General features: G+C 44.7%; 1 protein-coding gene across 1 annotated transcript in view; it reads right to left on the minus strand.

The window, feature by feature from the left end:
- Positions 1 to 12,300, minus strand: part of LOC306760696 (alpha-2-macroglobulin-like) — a gene marked incomplete at both ends in the record, with an annotated part of 30,997 nt that extends 18,697 nt beyond the window's left edge. The window contains 7 exons of the mRNA XM_079246660.1: positions 56 to 140; positions 217 to 382; positions 2,574 to 2,594; positions 3,013 to 3,065; positions 11,618 to 11,774; positions 11,914 to 12,094; positions 12,218 to 12,300. Coding sequence (XP_079102786.1) covers positions 56 to 140; positions 217 to 382; positions 2,574 to 2,594; positions 3,013 to 3,065; positions 11,618 to 11,774; positions 11,914 to 12,094; positions 12,218 to 12,300 — 746 coding nt within the window. The remainder of the gene's footprint in view (positions 1 to 55; positions 141 to 216; positions 383 to 2,573; positions 2,595 to 3,012; positions 3,066 to 11,617; positions 11,775 to 11,913; positions 12,095 to 12,217) is intronic.
- Positions 12,301 to 14,785: the final 2,485 nt, after the last annotated feature.

A 14,785-nucleotide genomic window follows, 5' to 3' on the forward strand; every position in this document is an offset into this window, starting at 1 on the left:
AATATTAGCAGCGTGGTAGTGGCAGTAAGCATGCTTAAGTAGACTTTTTACTTACTTTGCACATACTTCAGCTTCAAATTGTTCTTGGCCAATATTCACTTCTTCATTTACTTTTACCTTTACATCAAATTTGGGTAAAACTAAAAACAAAAATCCATGTTAACATTTACACAATGAGAAGTAGATTAAACTGCCCAAGAACAAAATCTAACTTACCATATTTCTCCACCTTGAAGTGGTGATATATGTTAACGTTACCAGTTTTCACAATGATATGGTAGAATCCCTCACGGGCCTCAGAATTTAAGGAGTAAGAAAGCTGTAAAATTTTACTGTTGGATGTTTCATTCAGCCACTGTCCAATCCTGTTGCCTTGAGGATCCTGTCCAGTGAGATAAATCAGAAGGAAACATGCTTGAATAACACAAACAGAAAAAACAGGACTGTTTGTTAATGTAAATGTTTCAGTAAAGAAGTAGACAAAAGTATATACATTATGAAAACAGTAAAACATCTCACTTGTTGACTATTAGGGATGTGATGCTGTTAACAAAGCATCTATCTATGTATCATGTTTGCCATGCATTACTGGTGATCATTTGGCATGTAAGCTGCTCACATCAATGCAAGGTAACATGTTGCTTGTGTGACTTGCTATATTGACTTCACGATAGAGGTGTGTTGCTGATTGATGCTGGGGGAATCACAGGGCACCATGCTCTCTACACTTCAGATTTCCAGTATAACCCAGTCATGTCATCTGCAGAAATATTCTAACGACTCTGCCGTTGTTGGGTGTATCCATGGTGGGTGGGCAGGAGGAGGAATCACCTGCTGCTTAATGTGGCAAAATGGCAAGAACAAAGAGTTGGTGACAGAATTCAGAAAGCAGGGATCAGCCCCAAAGCCTTTCTGTATCCTGGGTAGGGATGTGGATGTGGTAGAGGAATATAAATATCTGGGAGTGACTATTGACAGCAGACTAAGCTGGAAGACCAACAGCACTGCTGTGCACGAGAAAGCGTGCAGCAGACTCTACTTCCTGAGGAAGCTGAGGTCATTCAGCATGTGCAGCAGAATGCTGGAAATGTTTTACCAGTCTGTTATGGCCACTGCCCTGTTTTCCTCTGTGGTCTGCTGGGGGGGGGGTTTCGGCATTGCAGCTAGTGACACCAACAGACTGAGCACACTAATCAGAAAAGCCGGCTCTGTCATTGGCTGCAGACAGGACACTTTTGAAACCGTGGTGAAGAGGAGGACTCTCACCAAACTGTTACCTATCCCGCATTCATTATCCTAACCGCTTAATCTGATGAAGGATTGCAGGGAAGCTAGACCCTATCCCAACAGTCTTTGGGCGAAAGGCAGGATACACCCTGGATAGGTCGCCAGTCCATCGCAGGGCCACACAGACACCACTCATGCTCACACTCACTCCTTCGGGCAATTTAGGGTAACCAATTAATGTAACATGCATGTCTTTGGATGGTGAGAAGAGGCCGGAGTACCCGCGGAGAACCCACGCATACACAGGAAGAACATGCAAACTCCACACAGAAAGGCCACTGTCCAAACCTCGCTCCAGCCGAGGATCAAACCAGCAACCTTCTTGCTGTGAGGTGACAGTGCTAACCACCATGCCACCGTGCAGCCCTTTCCTACTAGCGTCCTTACTTAATTCCGCTTTAGTGCAGCGGGTTGGGAAGAGTTCTGACTGGACACAGGGCGGATGTGACGAATTGATGGCTACCGAAAATAAAGTTTGCTCCATGCTTCTCATCTTTTATGTCATAACTTGTAAAAACTTCATCATAAGTACCAGTTTCGCTGCTACTTTGATTGTCACTTTGAAGTACCAGATTGACACGAGCATACTACTTTGCTTTGTTCAGCAACTGAGAAGGAGAAGGAAAATAGAAGACAGGAGGTGAAAACAAGGTGAGTCATCAGGACAGGACAAGGTAACGAAAATGTGCAGAATGACCAGAATTAACTTAGAGCGGAGTGAAGGTTTACAGGATAGAGGAATTAAACAGTTTGGAATTAAAATACGAATAAATCAGCCACTTAATTCAGAATTAAGTTTAATTCTGAATAGACTTTTGCATCAGGAATGAGGTGATTACATGGACATTTTTTTTTTGTCAGTTTAAAGCAGAATTAATTTTTATTAAAAATTAAAGAGACAGACTGTTAAGGGGTAAAAGCCCCTGGAGTTTTCAGTAGCACAGAGCCTCTTATGTCTCAATGGCTCTAAAATCCTTGTAAGGAGTCATTAGTATATGTTGATAAACTAAATAACATTTTATATTTTTGTTAAAATGAAAAAGAAATCTAACTTTAAATTCTAAACTGAAATCCCTTTATCCTTTATTTTATTAATTACCCTGATCAGTATATTCTCATAATAACCTGAATATTGTACATTTAAAGAGTCCATGACAAACTGATAATGTTAGCAAGATTTTTGCTGCTCCACAATCTTAGTGTTATTCATTTCCCTCAAAAAGTTTTCAAAGATTAATCTGCTGATTTTACAAGAAGATAAAAAATGTGTGTTGATATTTTCTTACCTGTATTTCAATGACGGTGTACTACAAATAAACAGAAAAGAAAGATATTCAGGATATGAAGTCAAAACCTTCTTCCTTCAAACTCTTTCTACGATATTTTTATTTATTAACATCAGAGGTTTGTACTGCAGTCAGCAAAAGATCTAATCTTTCATAGTAATTTTCTAACATGACACACAAAGTACTATTTTAATGTGTTTTTTCTCTATAAACAGACTATCTGTAGTTAAGAAGAATAAACCTGCAGAGATATACTTCATACTAGTGGATTACACAATGTTAAACACACTGAAAATATTTATGAACGAAGAATTAAGGTTAAAGATCACATTAATGTGTAACTTCTCTTAAAGTTCATCAGCTTCTGTGGACCGTGTGATGCAATGTAAACAGTCCTCTTATCAAACAAACAAAGCACTTTTTGCTCAGATTTACTCACCAGCTGACTTGCAGGTCTAAACTTGCTGTCCAGTGAGACCACTCTGAAATGCACTGAGAAAAATTAAAATATTTTACTGTTAAAATCTTGACTACAGCAATACTGATGATCTTTGCACATTACAGAAACTAACATACAAGTCAACTAACATACACGTAAACACAAACAATCTTATGTCTTTTGGTTTTCTGGTAGAACAAAGTACAAGACAAGATTAACCAGCTTCACCAGTGGGTCTTGATAAGGATATAAGGTGTTTTCTGTCCATGGAATGGTTTATTTTACTTTTTAAGGTATATTGATTTGTCTGCAGCACTTTGGAAACATTTGTTGTGAAATGTGCTATGTAAATAAAGTGATTGATTGACACGATAGCAAAGCAGCACAGCATTGTGGGATGCTAACCTGAAGGAGCAATCTCGGTGTTGTGATTATTTTTAACGGTGTCAAAAGCTTAAGTAACGCAAGCAAGATGTCTGTGGCAGGATCACCCATTTAACACCCCAAATATAATTTGTCATCTAAAAAACTGGACAGATTTTCATTAAATTATCATGAGTTGCTGGAAATGTGAAAAAGAAGAACTGATTTAATTTGGGTGCTGATCCGGATCACCGTTTGGATCCATGATTTTTTATTGGAACTGTGGCCCTTGGCAGAGGTTTTTGGCGTTACTTACTTTAAATCAGAAATGACACCACTAATCCTTAAGATTTTCTGGTTTAAATGTCGTTATTCTTAAATGTATATTAATGTTAAAAAATATATTTGTGAGCCTTTAAATGAGTACAGTCATCTACAAGTACATTGTCATGTCCAGGCACCAGCATCATAACATCATAGTCATCAGTCATAATAGTTTTTTTTAACCTGGGAGCGATGCTCATTTATTGGCAGTGGTGGTGTGTAAAAATACTGAGGTGGTGAAAACTGATTTCTCACTGATGCACCTCTAAACCAGAAAGGGAAGTACTAACAGATGCAAACATGCTATGTCTGGAATGGCAAGCTGGTAGCAATCTTAATGTGTGTTAACACACACACACCAGTTTGAAGTCTTTTGTTGTAATGAGTAAATCAAATGTAGGAACAGCAAAAGGTTAACAGAAATGTCTTATTTCCCTGTAGGGAGTAACCAAACACTAAACGATCCACATACTAACCTAAGCTCCCCTGTTGGTACAAGGATCATGACTGTCACCAGTGTGGAAACAAATGACATATTGGAAGGATGTGTAAGAGTAAAAATAAACTGCAAAGGGAAAAGAAATGTAGAGATGGGAAGCAGGAGTTTAAAGGTAACATCACCAAGCACAAAATCGGAAATAAAAAAAAAAAAAAGAGAGTATTGACTAGAAGCTCATGATAATAAAATTGAAGTTACTGAATCTAGGTGACCTGGTACTAAATTCAGTTATCCATAATAACAAGTGCAGCCGCATTACTGTGTTTCCTGTAGTTAATGGACAGAGAATGGAAATGGAATTGGACACTGGGGCTGCAGTGTCTTTGATTCCTGTGGGATTGTATGTGCAACAAGGGCTGCTGCAGCCTACGATGTTCTAAAAACATACACCTGAGAGGCTATAGCACCTGAAGGAGTCATTAAAGTGCAAGTAAGGCTACATAACCAGACTGCTGATTTACTGCTGTATGTTGTGAGAGTTGATGTCCCCCCACTGTTTGATAAAGAATGGCTCAGAGTCATTAAACTAAACTGGAAAGACTAGAAGTTGGTGCTTGTGGTGGAGAAAAGTAAGAAGATAGCTTAGAAAAAGTGTTAGAGACATTCTGCTATTTTCTACCCCTAATTGGGCAAATTGCAAAGAATTAAGGCCAGAGTGACTCTGAAATTCTGCCCCTCACGCGAGGTGGGCAAATTTTTGCCCTTCGAACAAAAGGAGAGGCTGAGCTGATACCTCATTGAGTGTCATTTCACCATTGGACCACAGTGACTGGGCCACACCTGTGGACCCAGTAAGCAAAAAAGATGTCAGTCAGACTTTGTGGAGACTTCAAAGTTACAATAAACCCATTTCTCTGTGTGGACAAATATCCAATTCCATGGATTGAGGATCTGTTTGCATCTCTGGCCGGAGGCCAGCGCTTCAGTATACTAGATTTATCAAACACCTATCTGCAGATGGAAGTGGAGGAGGAGTCATAGAAGTTATTGACTATCTCAACACAAAATGGGTTGTTCTGCTACAGTCATTTGCCCTTGGAGATAGCATCTGCACCGGCATTATTTCAGAAAGCAATGAATCAGGTGCTCCTTGGATTTCCTTTTACTCACTGCTACCTGGATGATATTCTAGTAAGTGGTCCAGATGAAGAGACTCATCTGAAAGCTTTGGATGCATTACAATGTTGAACTGCACCTCCGCCTGGCTTGTGATGCCTCACCCTATTGGGTATGAGCTGTTCTCTCACGTGTTGACAAATAGTGAGGAAAAATCCATTGCCTATGTATCAACAACACTGAGCCAGACAGAGCAAAACTATGCACAAATTGAGTGGGAGGCTTTGGCAATAGTTTTTGGAATCCACAAGTTTCATTAATACCTCTATGGTAATAAGTTCACTCTGCTCACGGACTGCTATCCTAAGTCCGCTGAAAAGTATTCCATCATTGGCTGCTGCCAGGCTGCCACGCTGGGCCTTGCTACTGTCAGCCCATAATTACACAATTGAATATAGTAAAGGTGAAGCCCATGCCAATGCTGATGCACTTTTTGTTACCACTGTCCCACATGCATGAAGGAAAGTAGGACACAGTAGATGTGTTCTACACATCTCAATTGAAACTCTACCTGTTAGCTGCACCGAGATCTGATGTGAGACCCTATCAGACCCTGTCACGTCACGTGTGGTAGAGATGGTCACAACTGGTCATTTCTCTTCTGCTAATGATGCAGAAGAGCTAGCACAGTTTCTGCTGCAGCGACATGAGCTCACAATACAACAGGGATGTATGAAGTGTGGCTCCTGTGTGATAGAGCCACCTAAACTCCAACCCTGTGTGTTAAAAGAGCTCCACACTGCACACCCAGGGGTGGTGAGGATGAAAAGTTTGGCTCTGAGTTATGCGTGGTAGCCTAAAATTGATTCAGAGATAGAACTTCAACCCAAATCCTGTCACTCCTGCCAATGAGTCCAAAAAGAACCAAGTCTGGCCCCTTTGCACCCTTGGATGTGGCCCTCCAATCCTTGGGAAATGATTTTTATGGACTTAGCTGGTCTGTTCGAGAGACACATTTATCTGGTGGTTGTCGATGCACATTCCAAGTGGCCTGAAGTACATGTCATGGACAGTACTACCGCTAGTTGCTAAAAAAAAATTCAAGTCCTGAGAAACCTTTTTAGTGGCCACAGCATTCCTCTCGTTCTTGTGAGCGACAATGCACCACAGTTCTGTTCAGATGAATTCTCTACATTTCTGAGGTCCAATGGGATTAAACGCATTCGCTCAGCCCTTTACCATCCTGCTACAAATGGTTTGGCAGTGCATTTTTGCAGACGTTCAAACATGCCTTGAAATCACATATTATATATAGTATGGACACATTCCTACAAACGTATCGCAACACTCCCCATGCTACAACAAGGGAGGCTCCAGTGATGTTGTTTCTGAGGCGTAGGCTGCGTTCTTGGCTGGATTTCTTAAGCCCAGTCTGAGCAGGATGGTACGCCAGTTTCAGGCTTCTCAGCTCCTATGTTGTCAAGGCTGCACCCGAAACAAGGAGTTTGAGGTGGGTGAGCCTGTCCTTGTTTGCGACTATCGGAAGGGGGAGGAAAGGTGGACTAGTTGTCTGGACTAGAATGGTGAAAGAACAAACAAGCCCAGTGTCTTACAAGGTAAAGACTGAAGGACAAGGTCTATGGAGACGGCATGTGGATCAGATTTTGGCGTGCTCAGAGCAAACACCCAAAGACATGGAAGGGTGGTCGGTAGACCCTTTCATCAGTTTTTCCGGAGTCGTTATCATGTCCTGCTGCTGGGAGTCTGCCTGACCACTGTGTAACATCAGACCTTGAACAGACTGATAGTCAAGTCTACTGCTGGACTGTCTAAAGCACACGGATCTACAGAACTATCATGTACTGGAGATGCTGCCCTGAATGAGTCTGTGAGACATTATCCTTAAGGGAAACTAACCCCCCAGTACGATACTGTAATCAATGAATTGACTGTTAATACAAAAGTAAAATAAAAGAAATGTTTTGTTTTGTGCTGTGTTATACAGCTGTCGAGTGAAACTGAATAGTTCATGTCATATTTCGTTATTGAAAATTATTTTCTGTTCGGTTGAAGAAAGCATATAGGTCACTTGTCTTATCTAGTTATCTCAGCTAGTTATCACATCCTTTTTAAGTTTGAGAGGAGATGTTATGTATTGACATTAATATGAACAGGTGACCACTAGGTGGTGCACAGTTGTCAAACAAACAGGTGTTCATTATCATTGTCATCTTTAGGGTGTAATAACAAAGTTATATTGTTGTTGGGTGCAAGCAAAATGAATGAACAAGTCTGTGTCAGCCTGGTCTGTGAGTTGTTGTGTTCGAAGACCGTCAGATTACAAATTTAACACTAACCCCAAATACTCAAAACAATACCAGTACAATCCATCCACCATTTATTATTCTCCATTTTATTGGATCCAGCTGTGTCAAGTCTTATGGTGTCTGGCCTTATGGTGTCTATACTTTAGATATAAACTCTCCAACTATCATATATAGCAGAGCTGTTTTACTAAAGCAGCATCCGTCTCTTTGAAAACTCGGCTCACCTGAAAAAGTCTGGAGACATTCCTGGTTTAAAATGTTTCACACTATAGAAGAAGAATGGATAATAATACTGACATTAACGTGCTTTTAAATTTTAGTTAACTACAATACAGCTAATTTATGACACATTTCTAAGTATGTTTCTTTGGTTAATGTGAAAGGAGGGGGGCTTGACATTATTGTCATAAATGAAAAGGGGATCCAGCAGAAAAACCTTTGGAGCCACTGATATAGGCCACAATGCATTGCGAGCAGGTACTCAAAATGGCGGAAGTGAAAATATTCTATTCTATTCTTTTCTATTCTATAGTCATGTCGCAGATGCTTTTATCCAAAGTGACTTACATATGAGTGAGAACAACACAAGCACGAAATCAAACAGTAGAGAGCATCGTAGGAAGGTGCTAGTGGACTGTCCAGTTAGACATAATAGAAATGTAATAATACCATAATGTTTGTTGCAAAGAACTGGGTTAAGTTCTTTAACTTTCCAACAAATATAGCTACACTAAGTGTTGAAGTGCTCCTTGAAGAACTGAATCTTCAGCTTGCCCTTAAAAGTAGATAGGGACTCTGCAGAGTAGACAGAGTTTGGGGAATCATTCCACCATCGTGGCACAACAGAGGAAAAGAGTCTGATTTAGTCCCACATATTGGTGGTAAGACAAGGCATCAAAGCAAGCTAAAGCAAGTACGTTAAAAAGAAAAAAGCTACATATCATTCATTTTATATCCTTATTTTGTTGAATAAATATGCAACAAGGAAAGCATAAAATACAGTATCAGGAAATTAATTATTTTCATATTAATTTGGACTGGATTTGGAATGATGTGTTATTGTTGTCGTGGTGACAGTTGGCAGTCATGTGATCTGCAACAGGGAGAAAAGAGTCAGCTTTGTGTCCGAACTGCCAGCAGAATGAACGCACTATATAGTTTGCTATAGTGTAGCTATACATAGTAAATAAAGGGTTATGGACTAGCTTGGATGGTCGGACACAGCCGTTGTTTACAGAGGAAGCATGTGCAAGGCAGTCACTATTCCACATGGGAATGTTTATACACCTCCATTCCATACCGAAAAATTTGAATAGAGATACAAGTACTGTCCATCCATCCATCTTCTGCCGCTTATCCAGGGTCGGGTCGCGGGGGCAGCAGCCTAAGCAGGGAAGCCCAGACTTCCCTCTCCCCAGCCACATTTGCCAACTCTGCGGGGGGGATCCCGAGGCGTTCCCAGGCCAGCCGAGAGATATAATCCCTCCAGCGTGTCCTGGGTCTTCCCCGGGGTCTCCTCCCAGAGGGATGTGCCTGGAACACCTCACCAGGGAGGCGTCCAGGAGGCATCCTGAACAGATGCCCGAGCCACCTCAACTGGTTCCTCTCGATGCGGAGGAGCAGCGGCTCTACTCTGAGCCCTCCCGGATGACCGAGCTCCTCACCCTATCTCTAAGGGTGAGCCCGGCCACCCTGCGGAGGAAACCCATTTCAGCCGCCTGTATACGAGATCTCGTTCTTTCGGTCACGACCCACAGCTCATGACCATAGGTGAAGGTAGGAACGTAGATCGACTGGTAAATCGAGAGCTTCGCCTTCTGGCTCAGCTCCTTCATCACCACGACAGACCGGCACAGAGCCCACATTACTGCAGACGCCGCACCGATCCGTCTGTCGATCTCGCGCTCCATCCTTCCCTCACTCGTGAACAAGACCCCGAGATATTTAAACTCCTCCACTTGAGGCAGGACCTGACTCCCGACCCGGAGAGGGCAATCCACCCTATTCCGGCTTAGGACCATGGTCTCAGATTTGGAGGTGCTGATTCTCATCCCAGCCGCTTCACACTCGGCCGCGAATCGCTCAAGCGAGAGCTGGAGATCACGACCAGATGAAGCCAACAGGACCACATCATCCGCAAAAAGCAGGGACCCAATCCTGAGGCCACCAAATCGGATCTCCTCAACACCTCGGCTGCGCCTAGAAATTCTGTCCATATAAGTTATGAACAGAATCGGTGATAAAGGGCAGCCTTGGCGGAGTCCAACCCTCACCGGAAACGAATCCGACTTACTACCAGCAATGCGAACCAAGCTCTGACACCTGTCGTACAGGGACCGGACAGCCCTTACAAGGGGGTCCGGTACCCCATACTCCCGGAGTACACCCCACAGGAGCCCCCGGGGGACACGGTCGAATGCCTTCTCCAGGTCCACAAAACACATGTAGACTGGTTGGGCGAACTCCCATGCCCCCTCCAGGACCCCAAAGAGGGTATAGAGCTGGTCCACTGTTCCGCGACCACGACGAAAATCACACTGCTCCTCCTCAATCCGGGATTCGACAATCCGGCGGACCCTCCTCTCTAGGACCCCTGAATAGACCTTACCAGGGAGGCTGAGGAGTGTGATTCCCCTGTAATTGGAACACACCCTCCGGTCCCCCTTCTTAAAAAGGGGGACCACCACCCCAGTCTGCCAATCCAGCGGTACTGCCCCTGATGTCCACGCAATGCTGCAGAGGCGTGTCAGCCAGGACAGCCCCACAGCATCCAGAGCCGTAAGGAACTCCGGGTGGATCTCATCCACCCCCGGGGCCTTGCCGCCAAGGAGCTTTTTGACCACCTCAGCGACTTCAGCCCCAGAGAAAGGAGAGTCCACCCCTGAGTCCGCCAGCTCTGCTTCCTCATCGGAAGACGTGTTGGTAGGATTGAGGAGGTCTTCGAAGTATTCCTTCCACTGACCCACTACGTCCCGAGTTGAGGTCAGCAGCTCCCCACCTCCACTGTACACAGTATTGATGGAGCACTGCTTCCCCCTCCTGAGCCGCCGGATGGTGGACCAGAATCTCCTCGAAGCCGTCCGGAAGTCTTTCTCCATGGCCTCGCCGAACCCCTCCCATGCCCGAGTTTTTACCTCGGCAACAGTCGTAGCCGCATGCCGCTTAGCCCGCCGGTACCCATCAGCTGCCTCCAGAGTCCCACAGGCCAAGAAGGCCCGATAGGACTCCTTCTTCAGCTTGACGGCATCCCTCACTGTTGGTGTCCACCAACGAGTCCTGGGATTACCGCCATGACAGGCACCAACGACCTTACAGCCACAGCTCCGGCCGGCCGCCTCAGCAATAGAGGCACGGAACACAGCCCATTCGGCCTCAATGTCCCCCACCTCACTCGGGACATGGTTGAAGCTCTGCTGAAGGTGGGAGTTGAAGCTCGCTCTGACGGGGGACTCAGCCAGACGTTCCCAGCAGACCCTCACAACACGTTTGGGTCTGCCAGATCTGACCGGCCTCCTCCCCCACCACCTGAGCCAACTCACCACCAGGTGGTGATCAGTTGACAGCTCCGCCCCCCTCTTCACCCGAGTGTCCAAGGCATGTGGCCGCAGGTCCGACGATACGACTACAAAGTCGATCATCGAACTGCGGCCCAGGGAATCCTGATGCCAGGTGTACATATGGACACTCTTATGTTGGAACATGGTGTACGTTATGGACAATCCATGACGAGCACAGAAGTCCAATAACAAAACACCATTTGGGTTCAGAGGGGGGGGACCATGCCTCCCAATCACTCCCCTCCAGGTCTCACTGTCATTGCCCACGTGAGCATTGAAGTCCCCCAACAGAACAATGGAGTCCCCAGAAGGAGCACCCTCCAGCACTCCCTCCAAGGACTCCAGAAAGGGTGGGTACTCTGAACTGCTGTTCGGTGCATAAGCACAGACAACAGTCAGGACCCGTCCCTGGTCCTGACTGTTGATACAAGTACTGTTACATCACAAATGAATATCACAAATCATCAGCTCATAGTTACCCGTCTGTCCAGGGAGGTAGATCGGTTTATCTGTTTGGACAAACGTTCCTACTTCATAGACTTTAATCTTGACTTTCTTCACTTTTTTGGAGTAAAACGTCTCTCCTCGTACCTCCACCTGAAGGTTCTGCACTTCTTCATTTGTCACTAAAGGAACCTTAGGAGGAGAAATATTCATAAATGCAGAATAAACTACTCTGACACTGGTTTAATCTCATCATTAGTTTCCAAATGAAAGGATGTTTTTCTGAAAGATACTTAAGAATGGAAACAAAAACAAACAATCAGGAACTTACCTGAAAACTAATGCACTCATGAAATGTTTCATCGGATGTCTTCTCGAGCAGAATTTGGTTCTTTTCTTGGGACATCAGAGTGACAGTCATGACCAGAGTCTCGCTGGGCTGCAGGAGACTCGCACAGAATATGGTCTCAGTTCCAGCTTCAAGAACTGCTGGAATGGCCACCATATAATGTCTACACACAGACAGGTCACATGAGTTATCTTACTGGGTCGGACTTCAACAAAAGCCCATCACAGTGTTCATCTAAATCATCACACATCAACTCATTCAGTTTATAAAGTTCAAGAAAACTTACGATTCAGCCAGCACTTGACCCACATGAATCCAGCAGAAGATCCACAGTGTCCATGTCCACATCTGAATCCCAGGACGACCCATAACTGACTGCGACAGCTCTCAGAGTCAGCGTCTCTGAAATAGCACGTGATAACAGAGGCCCCCCCCCTCAAACTTTCCATTAACCTTCGCCCACACAAAATCCACCTCCACTTTCTATTTGATTTACACTGGCCACACAACCTTAGAATTGATCTCATTTGCTTTTAGATTTGTTTGCAGCGGGTCCTTTTGGGGACGCTGGATTATGACAAAGAAATCTGATTCTGATTCCATTCTCCATCTTACGTTATTATTTTCTATATTTTATTCACTTTATGTGCTTTGTTGTTTTTATGCTTTAAATATTTTAACTGACTTATTGTACAGCACTTTGTTGAGCTGTATCAGGGCCTTATAAATAAACTGATTATAATCATTTCATTCGTTAAACCTTTGATGCTGATTGTATATGGCATTGGTTCATTAAGCTAAATATTTTAATGAATATTTTTATAATAATATAATAAATAAATAGAAAGAATTTTTTTTTTTTTTTTTTTGTCTTGTCCAGCATTTAAGCAAGCAGACTGATGTTCTGGATGCTGTGTTCTGCTGAGCAAATTTATTTTGCCAAGGGGAACTTTTGTAGATGTAATGATCCCCTTGTATTTCTTGATTCTTATTTTATTTTTCAATTTGTTTTGGATAATAGCTTGTATTACAGAGTTTATGCTGCTGGACCCGACCGGAAAGGAAAGGAAAGGGGCAGAAAGAGAACAGAAAAGAGAACATAAAAAAACAAAAAAAAAACAAAAGAAAGAGATCAATGCATACATGTATATGCACATACATACCCACCTACATATATATGTATATACACTCGCACATACATTATATATATACATATATACATACATACATACATATACACATACATACACATGCATACACACACATGTACACATACATGCATACATAAAGATAGATATACATACATACATATACACATACATACACACACACATATATATATATATATACATATATACACATATACATACTCACATACATACACATACATATACACATACACATACACACACACATACATATACATACATACACATACACTCACACATATGCATACATATATACATATCCATACACATACATACATACACATACACATACATATAAGTACACACACATACCCACCCACACACATAAATATATACACCCACACAAGCCAACTCTAGATTCGTGGAGAACAAAACCGTTGACAATCATGAGGACCAGAAACTAGCAAGTTAAGTCAAAAAGACAGAAAGAGAGCTACCTGCTGTTAGTGAATAAACTTGCTGGATGACTCAGTGACTGTGACACATGCAGAACATTCATGCAGAACATTCAGAGTGGAACGTGTTTAGAGAAGAGTGATCATGCCAATGTGACCCCGCCCGCCTACAGCTAGAGGAAGGCCAGGAGAACCCAGAGACCCGGGTAACCGACAGTCACCCCCAGGTACAGATCCCAACCCCCCCACTCCAGAGCCAGCCATGCATCTGCCCAGGAGGTGGCGAAGGAGGTGCCCAACCAGAGTCCCCCGCAGTCAGGGGGAACAGGCCCCAGCAGGCCCAGGCCGGCAAGGGCCGATCCCGCCGGGCACCGGCCACCTAGGGCAGACAGAGCGCAGGCCCCAGGGCCCCAAGAGCCCGTGAGCAGCCCCCGCCCCCGCAGGCAGAGGGCACAGCCCACACCGACGGAGGACCAGGATCCCCAGACCGCCACCCAGCGGCAGCCAGGTCGCACCCCAGCTGCGCCCCCGGGTACAGGACACCACCCCCCCACCACCAAACCACACACACATATACATGCATACCCCCCCCTCCCCCCCCCAACACGCACTCCCCTCACACATATACATGCATACCCCCCCCCCCCCCCCCCAAACACGCACTCCCCTCTCAACCCCCATCCACACAACCCTCTGCAATCCATGCACATCATCCATCACAGCCCCCCTCCAAACTTCACCCTCACTCACACATCCCATTCCGCATATACACCCCCCCCTACACACACACACACACACACACACACATACCCTCACTCCTCCAACACAGGCACACCCCAATACAACCCACGCGCCAACATACCCCTCCACACACACATCTACTCATCCTCACACATCCCTATCCCCTACCCACCTATATCCCCAACCCTAATCCCCCCCCAGCCATCCCACCATCCATCTGTAACCCCATACACCCACTCCCACACATCCTCACCTCACCCCTCCATCATGTCCCATGTGAGATACCTCAGAGGGGGCAGAGGACAGGATGGCCCTGATCAGGGCCCCCATAATTACCGCCCACCACTCCCAGCGTCCCCCCCACCACCCCACAGATGCAGCCGACCCAGCACCCCCCCAGGGCCGGCGACAACCCTCCTACAGCCAGGCCAGCCCAGACTTAGGCCTAATGGACGGCACTCTTCCCCCACCCGTACCCCCCCCCCAGTAAAGCCCCGAGAGCAGGGGCAT

Source organism: Telmatherina bonti (assembly GCF_933228915.1).
Source record: "Telmatherina bonti genome assembly, chromosome: 9".
In the NCBI taxonomy this organism is placed as follows: Eukaryota; Metazoa; Chordata; class Actinopteri; order Atheriniformes; family Telmatherinidae; genus Telmatherina; species Telmatherina bonti.